The 16550-nt window shown below is 45.6% G+C and overlaps 1 protein-coding gene across 1 annotated transcript; it reads right to left on the bottom strand.

Moving 5' to 3' along the window:
* Nucleotides 1-455: 455 nt before the first annotated feature.
* LOC102780446 (ubiquitin-protein ligase E3A-like) lies at nt 456-14348 on the bottom strand. Its single transcript, XM_087836907.1, has 11 exons — nt 14038-14348; nt 13393-13437; nt 12399-12703; nt 11065-12317; nt 10780-10924; nt 9668-9873; nt 9343-9507; nt 8338-8493; nt 8185-8258; nt 5515-5658; nt 456-3959 (listed from the first exon to the last, which is right to left on the bottom strand). Exons 1-11 carry the CDS (start codon nt 14112-14114, stop codon nt 3839-3841), a joined length of 2691 nt encoding a protein of 896 aa, XP_087693033.1. The 5' UTR covers nt 14115-14348; the 3' UTR covers nt 456-3838.
* Nucleotides 14349-16550: the final 2202 nt, after the last annotated feature.

Genomic DNA, 16550 nt, shown 5'->3' with positions numbered 1-16550 from the left:
AGCATCTACTACATGAGCAATTTTAGTTTAGTAAGCAAGAGTTTGCACGCTTTATTTCAAAGAAAATAAGTTGTGTTGTTCCAAAATATTAAAGTGGTTTTTTATGTCGGTATGTATGATTAACAGTGTTGACATTAGTTGACCAGGATGCCTCCTGGGTGAGGTGTTCGGGGCAGGAGGAGGCCCCGGGGTAGACCCAGGACACGCTGGAGAGATTATACCGCTCAGCTGGCCTGGGAATGCCTCGGTGTTCCCCGGATAAGCTGGAGGAGGCTGTGGAGAGGGAGGGAGGACTGGGCTTCTCTGCTTAGGCTGCTGCCCTCACGACCCGGCCCCGGATAAGCAGAAGATGATGGATGAATGGTTGGACATTAGTCCATGTGAGATCTTTAGCTGTCTGCGGATGGATTTCCTCATTCTCTTGAGAATTGTATTCTTTTGTTTTTCCTACTATAAAAAAATGAACTCATAATAAAGGAACTGAATATGATGAACTTGCCACAGATCTTCTGCTGGCTGTGTCATCATCTTCTGGCTCTTCGTGTGATCCTGATTCTTCTCTGAACTTTTTGGAGTGAGGAATAAAGTCATACTTACACATGCAGTCTTTTAAATCGATGCCAGACTATACAAACAACTACAGCTGGCATTTATTTGTAATCATGACAAAAATGTTATTGCTGTCTGCCTGCTTCTTGTTTCCAAACACAGTCCAGCACACAGCACGAATAAGCTTTCAAAAGAATGCAACAAGCACATTTCTGTGTATAACCCATCATTAGAACCAACCAAAATGACCATTTCATTGACCCACCCAAATTTAAGAATGTCCACCCTTCAACGTCACCCAGAGAGCAGCTCAGGAGGTACAAATATCCTCGGACAAGATCCTTACCCCGAGTCTCCGATCCATGTGAGCAGGCGAACGAGGCATCGAGTGCCACAGGAAACACCTAACAGGAACCGTGTCCTGCTCATCGAAAGTAAAAAAGATTTTTGCCTTATTGCATCTTTGTGGCGTGACGTTTGGGCCTGCTCTGAAATCGGGACACCAAGAAACCTGTGGAGTCAAATCAGGCTTGTTGGAAAAAAGCAGTCGTCTTTATTTAGCATGTTTCACAACAATGAATACTTTGAGCCTTTCACCTGTTTCTATGTGGGAGAATTTAACTGTTAATTGAACCAATTGAGGAAATCTGCCTCCTGTTCCCAGACAGGTCCACCCCTTAACCTGCAGTCGGCTCACGTGTGCAGCAAGCAGCGTCTTCAGCATTAAAACATGGAGGTACGGGTAAGGTTACACAGCTGAAACTACACCTGGCTGCACTGCTTAGCCTTCCACATGAGTGAGCATTACTGCAGTACGTAGAGCAATGCACGCACGCTGTGCACTGTGGTGACTGCCCAGCACAGCCCAGTGCTGTCCACATTTTGAGGCACTCCTAGTGCTGTGACTCAGACGAAGGCTAAACTAGTTTAGGAGTAGCTGATGAGGGAGGAGATAAAGACTGGCTCAGGTTGGTGCTCTGAGCACTGTGCTCTCAGTGGGATGTTGTGGGCATCGTGGTGCTCCACGCGCTCCTCTTTAAGGTACATCAGCGTCTCAGGGACAAACCACAGACCCCCCACCTCCAGCCAACCGCCACAAACGAACACGTTTGCTCTGAACAGCTTTACCAGACTGCAGGTACGGTCACATGACCAGAGAGAAGATACAAGGCAGGGTTAGATGACGTTAGAGCTCTCTGTTCAAAGATGGTTTCTGGCAATAGACGTGATGCAGTCCACACACTCGGGTCCATGGTCTCAGACCTTTAACCACAGCGACTGGAGGAGCGAGGTCACGGTACACGCCACAAACGGTCTCTGTACACAGAACAACACCACCCAGCACCTCATAAGGAAGTACGCACGTGGACACCTGCTGCGTGTAGGAGCTGTGAGGTCACACAAAGGAAAGCTTTCAACGACAGCTTCACGTGCGTGTTTTACGTCCAGTTTGTCCAAATGGTCACAACCACTCATTTGTAAGTGAGACATCCTGGTAGTTTGCAGGTTTAGCAAATCATTCACCCTGTCTCCGTGTTCCTGCACACATGGATGTAGATTTGAGGAAGTGCATCTCAGCGTCTTCGAACAGCCACAGGCTTGTGTTTCATTTCACTAATGCAACTCGATGACATCAAGTGTTTAAATCAACTGTCTGCTGATGGAGCAGCTATTTTACATGGTACCTTTATTACCATGGTTACATGAGCTGTTGCCAAAGTGGCGTTTTCACTTCCAAGTGAGTGATGTCAACGATTTGGGCAAAGCGTTGCTGTAAGCCCGCCTCTGTGTGACGGCTCGTGCTGCCTGACCCGATGACGTCGCCGACTGTGTCACAGGATGGATATGCAGACTACACAACAGCGGGATGTTTAAAAAGACAACCGAAGTTTGAAGCAGCGTGACGAGAACATCACGCAGCCTGTTGACCGATGAGGAGGAAAAGCGTTCGAAATAGACGCGTTGGCTGTTCTGAGGGGAAATGATTTCACAGTCCTTATTAGAGACACAGTGGTTACACCTGTTTCACTGATCGGGTCACAGCGCTGTGTCCACACAGACACACCTGTGTTATCTGTGTGTAAACAGAGAGGTGTGAAGGTCCACAGCAAGTCAGGCTAAGCTTACAAAACAAAGCGGCAGCAGGCGCACGGCGAGCACGACGAGCACGGCGAGCACGGCCTCTTTCACCCTCAAAGAGACAAACTGAGGAGAGCTCGCCTCATGGCTCCTGGATGCGAACGAGAAGACATTTACGCGTCACCTGATGGTAGGGAGATGTTTCATCAGCTGACCAGATCAAAGTCCAGCTTTACACTCCAGACTCACGTCACCGTGAACTAGGATGGCTCGTTAGATTCCAGGTGTAACCACAGCAACAGACGAAGCTTTATCAGGTCTGCAGACGTACGGGGGGGGGGCTATGCAGCGTGAGCCGTTTCTACGACACCGAGTACGTGCTGGGCTTCTACCTGTCCGCTGTTGGCACAAGGAGAGTGTCTGACTCTCAGCGACTGGTCTACATGTGTACGTCCTCCACAGCGTGGCTACGGTATGCACTGATATATAAACACTGACTTTATTTAGAATCCTCAACACAGGCAGACAAGGAAATAAAACGAACAATAATGGCAACCTGTGACCAAAGAACAAACATTCTGAAAATGTCTAAGTGCACTTACACATCTCTGCATGTCCCCCAAAGGAAGAAGGCCCGAAACTGAGAAGGAGAACAAGCTATCCGATGTGCCGTCCTGGACCCGATCTCTCCACGCGCTCACCTCAAAACAGACCGGGTGGAAACGACGAGCAATGACTACGCTAGAGTGGAATGGTCAGTGGGAATACGATGTAGTAGCGAACACTAAACTAAATCTCTGTGGGAGCTGTGGGCGAGAGTTTGTCGTCGGGTTTATCGAGTTGGAAACGCGTCGTCCTGTATTTGCATTAAATCTTTTACATTTATCACAACAGGCAGGCATGAAAAATGTGACCCTTCAAATAAATAACGAGGAAAATGATCCTTTCTGTACACAGAAAGCACATTCACATGTGTGGATGTGGGAGCGGGGACTCGAGGAGGTCTCTACGGTTACACTGATGTGTGATGATGCAGGCACAGCAGCGGATCTATTAGAGAGATTTATTAGAACCACGTATCCACTTTCATTATTCACTTGCTTTTCCTCGAAACATACTCTGGCCTGTCTGGTCACCGTTGAGATTGTGTCTGATACAGGAAGGGCAGGGCAGGGTTTATGGGCGTTCTGAGTCTGTAGGGAGCAGGGGTTCAGAGCATGCCAAACCCTTTGGCATAGGTGATGGCTTTCAGCAGTCTCTCCCTCAGCTTCTCCTTGCTGTTGTACTCGGGCAGCAGCAGCACGTTAAAGCAAGTGTGGGAAGTCGGTAACCTGCCGAGAAACCACACATCACACAGACAACACGTCAGGAACGAAGCAACACCGAGTGTATGCAGAGACAAAATACATGATTCACAAAGGGCTGTGGTGTCTGCTGCTGTCAATCTGTCTCCTTTATGTCCAACAAAAACAGCTTTAACTGGTTCATCCTTCCAGTGTGTGCACACTTCATAACAGTCATGCCAGAGATACCTGCACTGGTGTGATGACTGATCAGTTTCCTCATCGTTTTACAACATGTGATGAAGAAAAAGGATATTGTTGGATAAATAAGCTGAATTTAAAGACAACTCTACCAAGGAATCCAGAGACTGAGGGACTTATTCTCCAACAATGTAGTTATGCTATTTGACCAAATGGTTGAGAAATATTCTCCCCAAACATGACTTTTTCCACTACTTACAGATAAGGCATTATATTTTACATAGTACTAACTTTAGTGAGAGTCATTAAGTCTCTCCTGTTGAAAAATTATTATTTTTAACAGACAAAGTGAAGATATTTAATAAGGCTTTATATTCTGTACCTTCAGTGATGTCACAGAGGCTTAAAGGCACATGGGGAAAGGAGTTAGGTATAGCAACTGATGATGAAGAGTGGAAAGATGTCTGGAGTTAGGCCAAATCAATCTCAGTTTGTAATCGTACCAAAGCAACACCGTTAAAAATCACACACAGAATGCACCAGACATCAATATAATCCTACCCTTTCACTCTCAAATGTAAGACAGAAATTGGGACCCTAACTCACAGCTTCTGCTCATGTTTGAAATTGCAGCAATATTGGTCTAATGTGTTCTCTGGAATGGAGAAGATTTTGGGTTGTGAATTGGAGATGGACCCTCTGTCTCTCATACTGGGCCTCCCCAGCCGGCGATTAATATCCAAGAATAATAGATTGTACTGTGTTCTCACTTATGCAGCGAGGAAGAATATACCACTCCAATGGATTTATGAAAAAGCACCAACTATTAAAGGTTGGCAAAGAGTAGTGTTGGATCTAGTGCCATTGGAATATCTTACATGTGTACTGCACTCAAGAACAGATCAATTTAATCTTTAAGGTGTGGAAACCATACTTGAATTATGTGGAACCTGATGTTTCTAATATTATGTTACAAGGATTCTCTTGAGGGTTCAAACTGCAACGTACTACTGGGACCACAGGTATTGTGTTCTCTCTTTATTTATTTATTTATTTATTTATTTTAGATGGAACTGAGCTTAGTTATCAGTCTGTTTGTTTTTGTTTTGTTTATTTGTTATTGTGTGTTTTTTTTATTTTTGGTTCTGAATTGTACACTTTATTATGTTATGTAATTATGTACTATTTGTGAAAACAGAAAAACTAATAAAAAAATATACCAGTCGTAATGAGCCACGTTCTTTCACGTCTACTTCCTGATAAGCACATTTTAAACACTGTGTACTGCACTCCTTAATGTTTGCAGCTGAAACAAGGACACAGTCAGCTGTGCAGAAAGACTGAGTGCACGCACGTGCACCACAACAGAAGAGGGACAGGAAACGGGACGACTGCGGCTCACCTGTCTGTGTCGGGGCCGTTCTTGGCGATAATCATCTTCAGCTTGCCCAGCCCGCCCACCGGCGCTCTGTCGGTGCCGGTGGTGAACTGTAGGAAGAGGCGTTTCTGCTCTTCGCCAAATGAGTGCAACGTCTCCCAAAACTCCCTACGACACAAACACGAGGAAACAGCTTCATCAAATATATATGAATTTAATTTAAAAACATAGCCAGTAGATGCACAGACGAGTGTGCTCCGTTTAAACAAGTTAACGATGAGCGAGGTCAAAGAAAACTGTTTCAGTCTTTGCATATTTTTTGTCTTCCAAAATAAACTCATGTTTTCTCAGGTGGAGTCTGTGCCTGGTGACGAGGCTGCAGCTGCACACTGAGGAGGAAGCAGTGCTGATGTCAGATGCTGAGGCGCTGTCACACACGGACTGCACTCGTGCCGCGCCCGCTGCACTCACTCCTCCTCGTTTGGATGCATTTCTCATGTTTGTTATTTATTCCTGCTATTCATACTTTTTATTACTGCACAGTTGCTGTGGAGCACTCACAACATCGTTGCACATGTACGGTGACAATAAAGGGCGATTCTGTTCTCAGTCTCAGGTGCAGGAGAGCATGCAGTGGAAATGCACCTGCAGACTGGGCCGAGCTGTGCAGCACTGACTGGAGCTGATAATGGGCCAGCATAGCATACTGTTTACTTCATCAACTTCACAATAATAACTGCCAATTAACACATTCCCACTTGCCCAGTTGCATGCTGGGAATTGCTAGTTATGGTCTGTTAAAAGCTGAGAGGCTGTGTAGCTGCACTCTGTGCAGGAACAGAGACGAGCAGCGTGATGGAGAAGAACATGTTGTGATGACATCAGCTCATGCTTCTGCCGTCCTCCACGGTCAGCCACAGACACACAGCCTCAGTGAACCCATCTAACACTTCACTGAAGCTACCGTGTTACTGAAATATTGATTCTTCCAACAGCAGATATTTATGTTCTAGTTTTGGTTCTCAGATTAAAATATCGACATCTGTAGTCCATCATTAACAGGAACACAGTGGACTTTATCGTTAGGATCTAAATGACTGGTAGGAACTACTTCTTCTTCCGCCTGTCACAGTGACATGCAAATTATGGCTGTAAAAATGCATCACGCCTGCTGAATTTAGGACAGTGACTTCCATTCAGGCTCAGCTTTTTGTGTTGATGTTTGAGAGGAATTCACAGCAGCCTTAAAACTACACAATCCCATTTGTTGCCGGCCTGAACTTTTGGTATCAGATCGGTGAGGAAACAAGCGCCCTCACACGCCACTACAGGAAGAATCATTCATTGGTTTTGAGAGTTTAAATCCACACACCCAGTGTGGGCAGCTTTTGGCTGATATTCCCACACTGCAGTCCTGTGAAGTAGGGCTGGGTTTTGATTATCGATTAAAATCAATTCTGGCTTAGATAACGTGATATCGATTCATTAGAATCCTGAATCGATTTTTAAATATAAATTTATTTTGGCCGAAACGCCAGAATCTCAGGTTAAACCTCACAAAATTTCTATAACCACCAAACAGCTGAAACAGTAAATGAGAGCAGGAACACGGATTCTGCACAGAGACGTGAACACAAAGCTCGACCCGCCGACGCATCAGAATCAGTGAGATGTGACTTTCTCACCGACGGCACGGACACGGTCGGGCTGAAAGCCGACAGCTCGCTGATTCTGATGGGTCGGCGGGTCGAGCTTTGTGTTCACGTCCTTTTTACAGTGATTCTGAATCTGCAGGTTTTATCTCTCTCCAAACAACATTGACTGAACCAGCAGCAAAAGAAGATCCAAACTAAGCTTCACATAAACATCGTCATTAACTCACTCTGACTTTTACTGTTTTGCTTCCACCAGATAAAAATCACACTCCATGCACAGCTCTCTCTCTCTCTCTCTCTCTCTCTCTGTACTTCAAGAACAGTTTCCCGTCTATAAATCTGTTTTCTGCATTATTCGCTTGCTTGTTACGCACAAGACTGCCGTAGTTTACAGCCTGTCGGACGCTGTTTTTTTCCCTTTTACTTCTGAAAACAAAGCCTCATTTCTGCCGTTCAATACTGAATAAATTAAAACTTTTTAAAATTATGCAAAATTGCAAAACTCTCAGCTGTGTCTGTAATCAAACCTCTGTAACTTTGCTCTGCTTCACTTCAGCAGCATCAGGTCATGTTCATGTGTTGATTCATGGTTTTCTTTTGTTTTTGATTTACTGCAGAATATTTGTATAAATCCCAGACCAGGAAAACCTTCATGTTTTTCTGTTTTATCCTCAGTTACTTTGACACAAAGGCCTCGCTGTGATGCTCACACCTTTAATAAAGTCTCACGAGTGTCAGTTTTCTTTTTATAGATATAAAAATTAAATACGTACTGATAAATGATAAGAATTATAATATTTCTGACTGCAGCAAAATTTCCCCGATTCAAATCGAATCGATGGCGATACCACGCCCTACTGTGAAGCACTGAGTAACCGTCTGCTGGACGCCACATGGTGAGAACTGGTCTCCACTGCTTGTGATTGTGGGCCGTGACTTTATGATGATATAAAAATGCTTTTGATTAGTGTGGAGTTTGAACTGGGTTATAAAAATTAGACACAGAGCGCTGAGCTTGGTTTTCAGGTCAGATTCTTACTTGATTATCCGAGAATCTCTGTTATAACCTCCGTCGTATTCTGTTGTTTCTTCAAGTGCTAGGAAGTCCAGGTTCTACAGCGGGAGACAAACATGAATGAACGACTGAATGACATCACTACCACATACAAACATCCATTAATAAAACTCTCACCCTGCTTCCACAAATCAGCAGCTCGATCTCCTCTGGTCTGAACAGGTACTTGAGCGGAGACTCGTTGGTGACCATGTGGAAGCCTCTCCTGAACGCCTTGAACTGCTTCTCCACGCTTTTGTTCAGGATGTACTCTGAATACTGTGCAACAAACTCCTACGTGAACACACATCAGTGAGAACATTTAACAAACGTGAGCTCTGAGGGGCAGCGGCCTTGAGGACCATGTCGTCCCTTATCTTTGTGTTACTTTTAACATTTCCATTTTCATCAAAAACAAAGTACAGTACTGTAATCAATGAGAGCTGGATAGTGCACAGTCAATATTTTATAATGCCATGGCAACACCGTGCACACCTCGGCAACCTTGTGTTGTGTTTGTGTCGCATACAACGGGACGTTGCTGTAACTAGCCCATGCACGCTGAGGAGCGACTCAATTCGAATGGAAGACATCCAGGTGGAGTCTAAACCAGTGAAAAGAGGCATCAAGCTTTACCAGAAAGCACCGATGACAGCTGTAAACAGCAAACATTAAACAGCATCAGTGCCATCGAATCTCTTCCAATCAGATTTTGCCAAAGAGAAGCTACGACGCTTTGTGACAGTGAGCTGAAAGTCAACTTCGAGTGGTGGCTGCAAAGCAGCTTTCCTCAGGTTCTCTTTTAATATTGAAAATGTGGCCAAACGTCAGGTTTACAAGGCTGAAGAAATGTCACTGCCCTCTTTTTACAGGCTGACATAGAAACTTTATTGATCCCAGGAGGAAGTCCAGACGTAAACATGGTGCAGCCATGTCTGGGAGACTCCTAACTGGGACTGTGCACTAATCAGCTCAATAATTCCCCATGCTAACAGTTTCAGGACCTGCTCAGGTGCTACCACAGGATCATGCAACCCTAAAGCTCCGCCCTCTTTATAAATCACAATCAGCAGAAAGGGTGGGTCAGATAAGCTGAATGAAGTGGAAAAGCAGGAGGACAAACGACTCCACGATTCAGCTCACCTTTCTGTTTTCATTGGTGACGGGAATCTTGTCCCCATTTTCCCTTAAATCGTACATAAGTGCATTCCCAAACAGGTCCGTGTGAGAAATCTGGAACGTGATCATCATGTCCTCCTCCACGCTGCCCTCATACTCCAGGAGCTCCTTCAGACTCTGGTATAAAACCTGTCCAACGGTTCAGGACAATCAACACGTTATGATTAGCATCACACCAGCATTAGCATACATCACATGACAAACATGGCTGCTTTTCCTCCCAAACTAAATCCATTAGAAAGAAAAACAACAAAAGCACAACACAAACAGCTGCTTAGGTGATGCTTACCGGGTTGGCATCAGCCAAGTCCCTGAAAGTTCCTTTCTTGCCCATCAACTTCCTGTAGACCACCATGGGAAAGTGGACATCCAGGATGCAGTTGTTATAGATGGCCAAACCGAGAACGATGCCGATCAGTGTGTACTGGCCCTCATTTTCAAACGACGACGGGTTGAACCAGAACAGCTTGGTGTGCTCGTCATACGTGAACATGCCTGCAGCAGGAAAAACAGCACATGCCCGTGAATCCTGGGATACGAAGCAGCAGGAAGAGACGCTCCATGTGCACACGGAAAAAGCAACACACATCAGTTTCCCTGCTCTCTATCACTGTGTTTGTCTGATGTCAAGTTAGCTAAAAACTACTCAGCTTGTTTCCATTAGACCTGAATGGGAACATGAGAACCCTCTCAGGTCTGGAAGGACGTCTTTCAGACAACTTTGACCAGAGACAGTTCGATAACATGACAGCTGACACACTGTAGGTCAGGGGTGTCGAACTCCAGGCCTCGAGGGCCGGTGTCCTGCAGGTTTTAGATATCACCCTATTTCAACACACCTGAATCAAATTATTAGTTCATTGACAGGCTTCTGGAGAACTTCAAGACATGTTGAGGTGATAATTTAGCCATTTAAATCAGCTGTGTTGGATCAAGGACATCTAAAACATGCAGGACACCGGCCCTCGAGGCCTGGAGTTCGACACCTGTGCTTTAGGTGGAAGAAAGCAAAACCCCACAAACTTTACTTTCCAGTTTCCTAAAACGAGGCTTTGAAAAGCCAGTCAGAGATTCAGATTCAGTTAGCAGTGCAGCAGCGATGTCTATGAAATCCTGAAGGGGGGCTGACCGGAAACAATGCTAAGAAAGACCAGATCACTCCGATCAAGGATCTGAATGGATTCTGATTTAACGGGCAGACAGTGAACGGCACTGTATCGCCCACAGAGCTGGAGCGTGACAGCAGCTGGACTGAACTGTGATAAAGTCCAAACAGCAAACACGTACTGCCGCAGCTTCACACTCAGGTCCACGTTCAAGGTGAATTATTGAGCCAGCATCAGCAGTTCGACGTGTATGTGCGACACTTCTGAAACTAAACTGCTCGCGATGCTTTCTTACCAATATCTGGGTTGAAGATCTCCTCCACTACCAGCTGAAAGAACTCTTTGGAAACACCTCCTTCATCAACACCTTGCTCTCCTTCAAACTCCACGTACAGCTGCTTCTTCAAGTCTGCAGGATTTTCCATTGCTATCATTTCCAGCTGCAGACACACACAGAAGACACATTCACAAACATTAGCGCCTCGAGGCGACTGCAGTTGTGATTTGGTGCAATATAAATAAAATTGAAACCATCCAAAACTAATCAAAGGGACGCTGAAGTCAGCGTGAATGCACATACCCTGACCAGAGCATCGTCAATGATGTGGTCTCTGCGCACTTTGAGCCTCAGGTAAGGGTTGAGCTGCTGACCCTGCACCAGGCTGTAGAGCACGGTGATCCGCCGCTCGCTGTACATGCGGATGCGGTTGTCGTAGTACAGACCCAGGTTCTTGGTGACGGCGTTCAGGATGAACGGACAGGTCATGAAGGAGAATTTGTTCTCAGTTTCCACTTTAAAGAAAGTATAGTCCTTGTCCATCTCTAACACCTCGTTCAGAGGCTCGTTGACGAACTCCTCAAAGGGAATGAGCGGCCGCCGGCAATCGCTCGTACGGATTCCCAACTCCGTCTCCAGCGGGTCTACTCGAGGGCCCTTTTTGTTTCTGCGCTCTTCACCCAGGAGCTCCTGCAGGGTGAGGTCGCTGGACTCTGGAATGGGCTCCTCGTCTTCTTCCTCGTTGTGCTCCATGTCAAGGTCGCCGCCCAGCACGTTTGCATAATAGACGATCTTCAAGCACTTAGTGGCCGCCACCACAGCGTCGTCGTCGTTGACCAGGTTGCGGCTGTTGAACTCGTTACTGATCACCTTGTAGGTGATGAGCTGCTGGAAGGTCTCCACCATGCGCCGGATCTGCTCGGCGCTGTAATGCGACCACAAACGTGCCAGCTTGGCCTGAGCTGCCAGCGGGAGTTTGCTCATGGCCTTACAGAACTGCGGGAGAGCGATCTCAAGGTACTCGGGGCTGTGGAGGTTGCTGTTTTCCATCACTATTACAAAAAGGTTCAGGTAGTTTGGGTCTCGTGAATACACGTTATGGTACGTCAGGTCGCACTCCACATTAGGCGAGAGGTAGACCAGCGCATTCAAGAAGGCGGCTTCGATTTTATCATTGGACAGGAGGCGCTCGTAGACCCTTCGCACGGCTTCGATATCGACCGAAACCTCATCGGGGGCCAGCTTTTGGACGTCGTTTTCTCCCGACGAGCACTCGCCGAGCCTCGATGATGATGAGGAGGTGGGGGAATCCTCCTCCATAGCTGTAGTTGAACTCGCAGCTGCCTCCTTTTCATCTTCGTCCTTGTCCTCGTCCTTACCTTGGAGAGACTTGAGCTCCTCCTTGGTGTGTGGTTTGGACCTGCGAAAGCTCTGCACCAGTCCCTCAGCACTGGAGAAAACTCGGCCTATCACTCGGATGAGAGGGGAGTAATCCTCCTTTTCACCACAGGTGTCCAGGATCTCATACACCTTCTCCTCTGTCAGGTAATTTACATCTACACACAGACACAAATGTTGTTACCAAAGAAAAACGTAAAAGCACAAACTGCACGAGTGAAACAGCGCAATCTGCTCACCTTTAAAATTGTCTCGCACAGAGTGGATGTCTTTATGGTTCATCTTCTTGTTGCTGCACGCAGAGTTGCTGTGAGCGCTGCTCTCCTGGTAGGTGGAAGCGGTGCCTTTCTTTGAAGGGTGTGGGTCGCATAGCTTGGCGTTGACTTTGTAGAGCTCCAGAGCTTTGACCGCTGCCTCGTTGTTATCCATGCGGCTGAAGCCAACTGATGAGGCACACCACGAGTTGGAGCAAGACTCATTCCCACAGCCCTCCGTTAACTGGTGGTAATAGCGCTCTATTAGATGCTTGGCAGCTGCTCGCTTCCTGTGATCAGAGGTAAAACACAAGGCGGTAAAAGCACTGCGTGAATCCACTGTGATCCTCATAAAGCACTGAGTGCAATGGGAAATAATGGGAGACGCGAGATCGACTGCAATGCTTTTGCCACTTGAGAATCACTCAGAGTTTCTGTCAACAGACAACACCAGAGCTGAGCTTGGTCTCAGGCTGGATGCTGAGCTCGGGCTTATGGAGCTTTGGACGTGTTGCATTTCCAGCCACTTTCAGGTCAAGTGTCACGACAGATTTATTATTAGCGTTTAGAATAAATTCAAACTTTGCCGTTGACAAAAACCTTCTGATTCTGCTAATTATACAACTGTCCGGAAGACAGCAGCTTTCCAGCTGCAGTCGTATTGGTAAACACTGAAACATTCACAGGTACAGATACAATTGATAATGTAAACTCAAAGCTCCATAAATCCCATGCATAATTAAAGCACTTTAACCTGAAGTACTTTCATTATGTTTTATTTAAGCCTTCAAACGTTCACATCATGAGCAAACAGTGCGACAGCTACTGGGATGAACTGGGTGTGTATCACACTAACAATACACCTGACAACATTTAGTCAAGACACAAGATGAAGACAAGAAATAAAGAAGTGAGGACAGACCCTAACACCAAGCTCCTGAATGAACTCCACACATGAAAGGTAATGAGTTTGACTTACATTCGGCTTGCTTCTGGGTTTTCTATTTCAGGCTCCTCGTGTTCTCTAAATGAACAAACAAACAAGGGTAAGAACCACGGCACAGGTCATGATGACTACACTGACATTTCAGAGTACTGCTGGCTCTGCTGTGGGGTAACAAAGTCAGAGTCCTGCTCAGGAAATTGGTCGAGCTGTCTATCAGAGGACAACAGTCTAACCAGCAAACCCACATTCGCTCTTTTTAAAGCTAAGCACTGGCTTCCACTCAGAGTGACTGAGGTCGCAGTAAATGTAATTATCTATATATATTATTCATTTTATCTCTTTTGTAAAATGTAACCTAAATCCTATAGTCCAGTTTGGACGGGCTGGTAAAGCCCAAAAATGTTGCCACTGGGACAATCTGTCGCTCACTTTAGCAAGCTAACACAGCAAATGCTAGTTAGCCTACTTTGTTACTCATACAAAAGTAATGTCTTCAAAGTAACCCGCGGGCAGATTTCTTTCGTTTTCGTTTAACCAGTGCTTGCTTTAAACTTTGCCCCAATATGTTGCCTGAAACAAAGGAGCACTGACGTCCACACAGCCTCCAACAACAGCTAACTAGCCCCCGCTCTGACTGATCGTCCTAGCATCCCGAGCCTTTCCTCTGAGCATCCCCACCTATCGGCTCCTCCGGCGGAGCTCGTCTCGGCCTGTGGTGGCGCACACTCACAGTCCTCCTTCTCGTCGGAATTCATACGAGACTTTATGCCAGCAGTTTGTTATCCTGTTGCTGTTTGTGGGTGTTGTAGGTCCTGCGCGGCTTGTCTCCAACGTAAACAGCACACTGCTTTAAGTCCGATCGGGCACCGACGAAGGATTTTCTATAGAAAACTTCATTCACGGCCTTCCTACTACAGGCTCTCTCCTCTGCCTGAGCTTCGCAGCCATCTTGACTTCACCATCATACTACGTCCCACAATGCACTGCGTTCTAGCTCCAAGAGCTACTGGAATGGATCACAAGGAACTGGACTGCATCATTATTATATTATATACAAGTGTTGTTGTTTTTTATAAAGTAATAATAAGTAAAAAGAGTAAATACTGGGCCTAGAAGCACTCGTAGGAAGGTAAAGGGAGGGCAGAGAGGAAAAACAGGAGTTCCCTCATCAACTCTCAGCCTCCATCCACAGTTACAGCTTCAGCTTTCATGAAAATGGACAGTTTGAAGCTTCATTTTACAGGTCAAGGCAGTACGCCTTTAAAACAAAACCCACCGGAGAGCTGATTTTCCAGGAGAGCACTCTGATTTTGTAATTAAGGTATACGTTATGAAGGTTGGTTTTGAGGTTTCTGCATGTAAGGCAAAGCTTTTGAAATCTTGGTTTGGCTTTAACAAGAAACCAGAGAAGAAATGCTAATAAAAGAAACATGACTCTCTTCCCAGTCCCCATCAGTGTACTCTCTGCAGTATTTTGAATCAGCTGGAGGCTTTTCAGACACCTATGGGGACGTTCTAATAAGTAATTACAGTTGTCTGTGCTGGAAGTAACAAAGACAAGGATTTTCAGGTCAACCTGACTTCAGAGTACGGGGGGGGCCATTTGTATGGATACACTGTAATAACATGGGAATGGTTGGTGATATTAAAGTCCTGTTTGTGACACATTAGTATATGTGAGGGGCAAACTCCTCAAGATGGGTGGTGACCATGGTGGCCATTTAGAAGTCGGCCATCTTGGATACAACTTTTGTTTTTCCAATAGGAAGAGGGCCATGTGACACATCAAACTTATTGGTAATGTCACAAGAAAAACAATGGTGTGCTTGGTTTCAACGTAACTTTATTGTTTCATGAGTTATTTACAAGTTTCTGACCACTTATAAAATGTGTTCAATGTGCTGCCCATTGTGTTGGATTGTCAATGCAACCCTCTTCTCCCGCTCTTCACACACTGATAGCAACACCGCAGGAGAAATGCCAGCACAGGCATCCAGTATCCATAGTTTCAGGTGCTGCACATCTCGTATCTTCACACCATAGACAATTGCCTTCAGATGACCCCAAAGATAAAAGTCTAAGGGGGTCAGATCGGGAGACCTTGGGGGCCATTCAACTGGCCCACGACGACCAATCCACTTTCCAGGAAACTGTTCATCTAGGAATGCTCGGACCTGGCACCCATAATGTGGTGGTGCACCATCTTGCTGGAAAAACTCAGGGAACGTGCCAGCTTCAGTGCATAAAGAGGGAAACACATCATCATGTAGCAATTTCAAATATCCAGTGGCCTTGAGGTTTCCATTGATGAAGAATGGACCCACTATCGTTGTGCCCCATATACCACACCAAACCATCACTGTTTCATCTGGGTTGGATAATAAAGAGCGTCAGCTGCAATGGAAATTTACGCTTCTAACAGTTCTGGATACGATCACTGGTCATTTTCTAAATCTTGACCAAAAACACAAACATTCAAAATATAGTCGTGCACATACAGTCACATAAAGGTTTCACAAGAGTCTTGATGCTCTGGTCATTCAAAATTTGGAGTCTGTTTAGTGTTGTTTATTAACTGAACGTCAGCCACTTGGTATATTGTCTAGATTCTTTCTGTATTTAGTTATTGTGATTGCAATTTTTACCTTTTATTGTATTTGATTGTATTATTTTATGTTTTTTCTATTTAATGGTCCTCCTTTCCTTTCTTATTTATAGAACAATGCGTTTATTTGGCTTTATTTAACATAACCCTAACCCTCGTTCCTTGTAGGTGTTGGACTCCATCAGGGCTGCCCTTTATCACTGATTGTGTTCATAATTTTTATGCACGAGGGCTTCTACTTGGGTGGTCCAGAATCTCATCTCTGCTTTTCACAGATGATGTGGATTTGTTGGCTTCATCCTATGGCGGACTCCAGCTCATACTGGAGTGGTTTGCAGCCAAGTGTGAAGTGGTGGGAATGACAGTCAGCACCTCCAAGTCTGAGGCCATGGTCCTCAGCTGGAAAAGGGGTGGAGTGCCCACTCTGGGTTTAAGTATGTCAGTATTAAGTACTGTGGCTGCAGTGATGAGGACGCTGTACCAGTCTAAAAGCAAAGCTCTCCATTTACTGGTCAGTCTACATCCCCACCCTCACCTATGTTTACAAGCTCAAGGTGACCAAAAGAATGACATCATAGCAGTGGAC

Source organism: Neolamprologus brichardi, chromosome 23 (assembly GCF_056152115.1).
Source record: "Neolamprologus brichardi isolate AB-2024 chromosome 23, ASM5615211v1, whole genome shotgun sequence".
NCBI lineage: Eukaryota > Metazoa > Chordata > Actinopteri > Cichliformes > Cichlidae > Neolamprologus > Neolamprologus brichardi.
This window is presented reverse-complemented; position numbering and strand designations above follow the sequence as displayed.

Excerpts from the sequence above, each read along its gene's own strand:
- LOC102780446 (XM_087836907.1), bottom strand. The coding sequence starts at position 14,114 with ATGAATTCCGACGAGAAGGAGGACTGTGAGTGTGCGCCACCACAGGCC. Across the intron at positions 12,318-12,398 it reads TGTGCGAGACAATTTTAAAG|ATGTAAATTACCTGACAGAG; the intron begins GTGAGCAGATTG and ends GTCTGTGTGTAG. Across the intron at positions 8,259-8,337 it reads TGCTGATTTGTGGAAGCAGG|AACCTGGACTTCCTAGCACT; the intron begins GTGAGAGTTTTA and ends CTCCCGCTGTAG.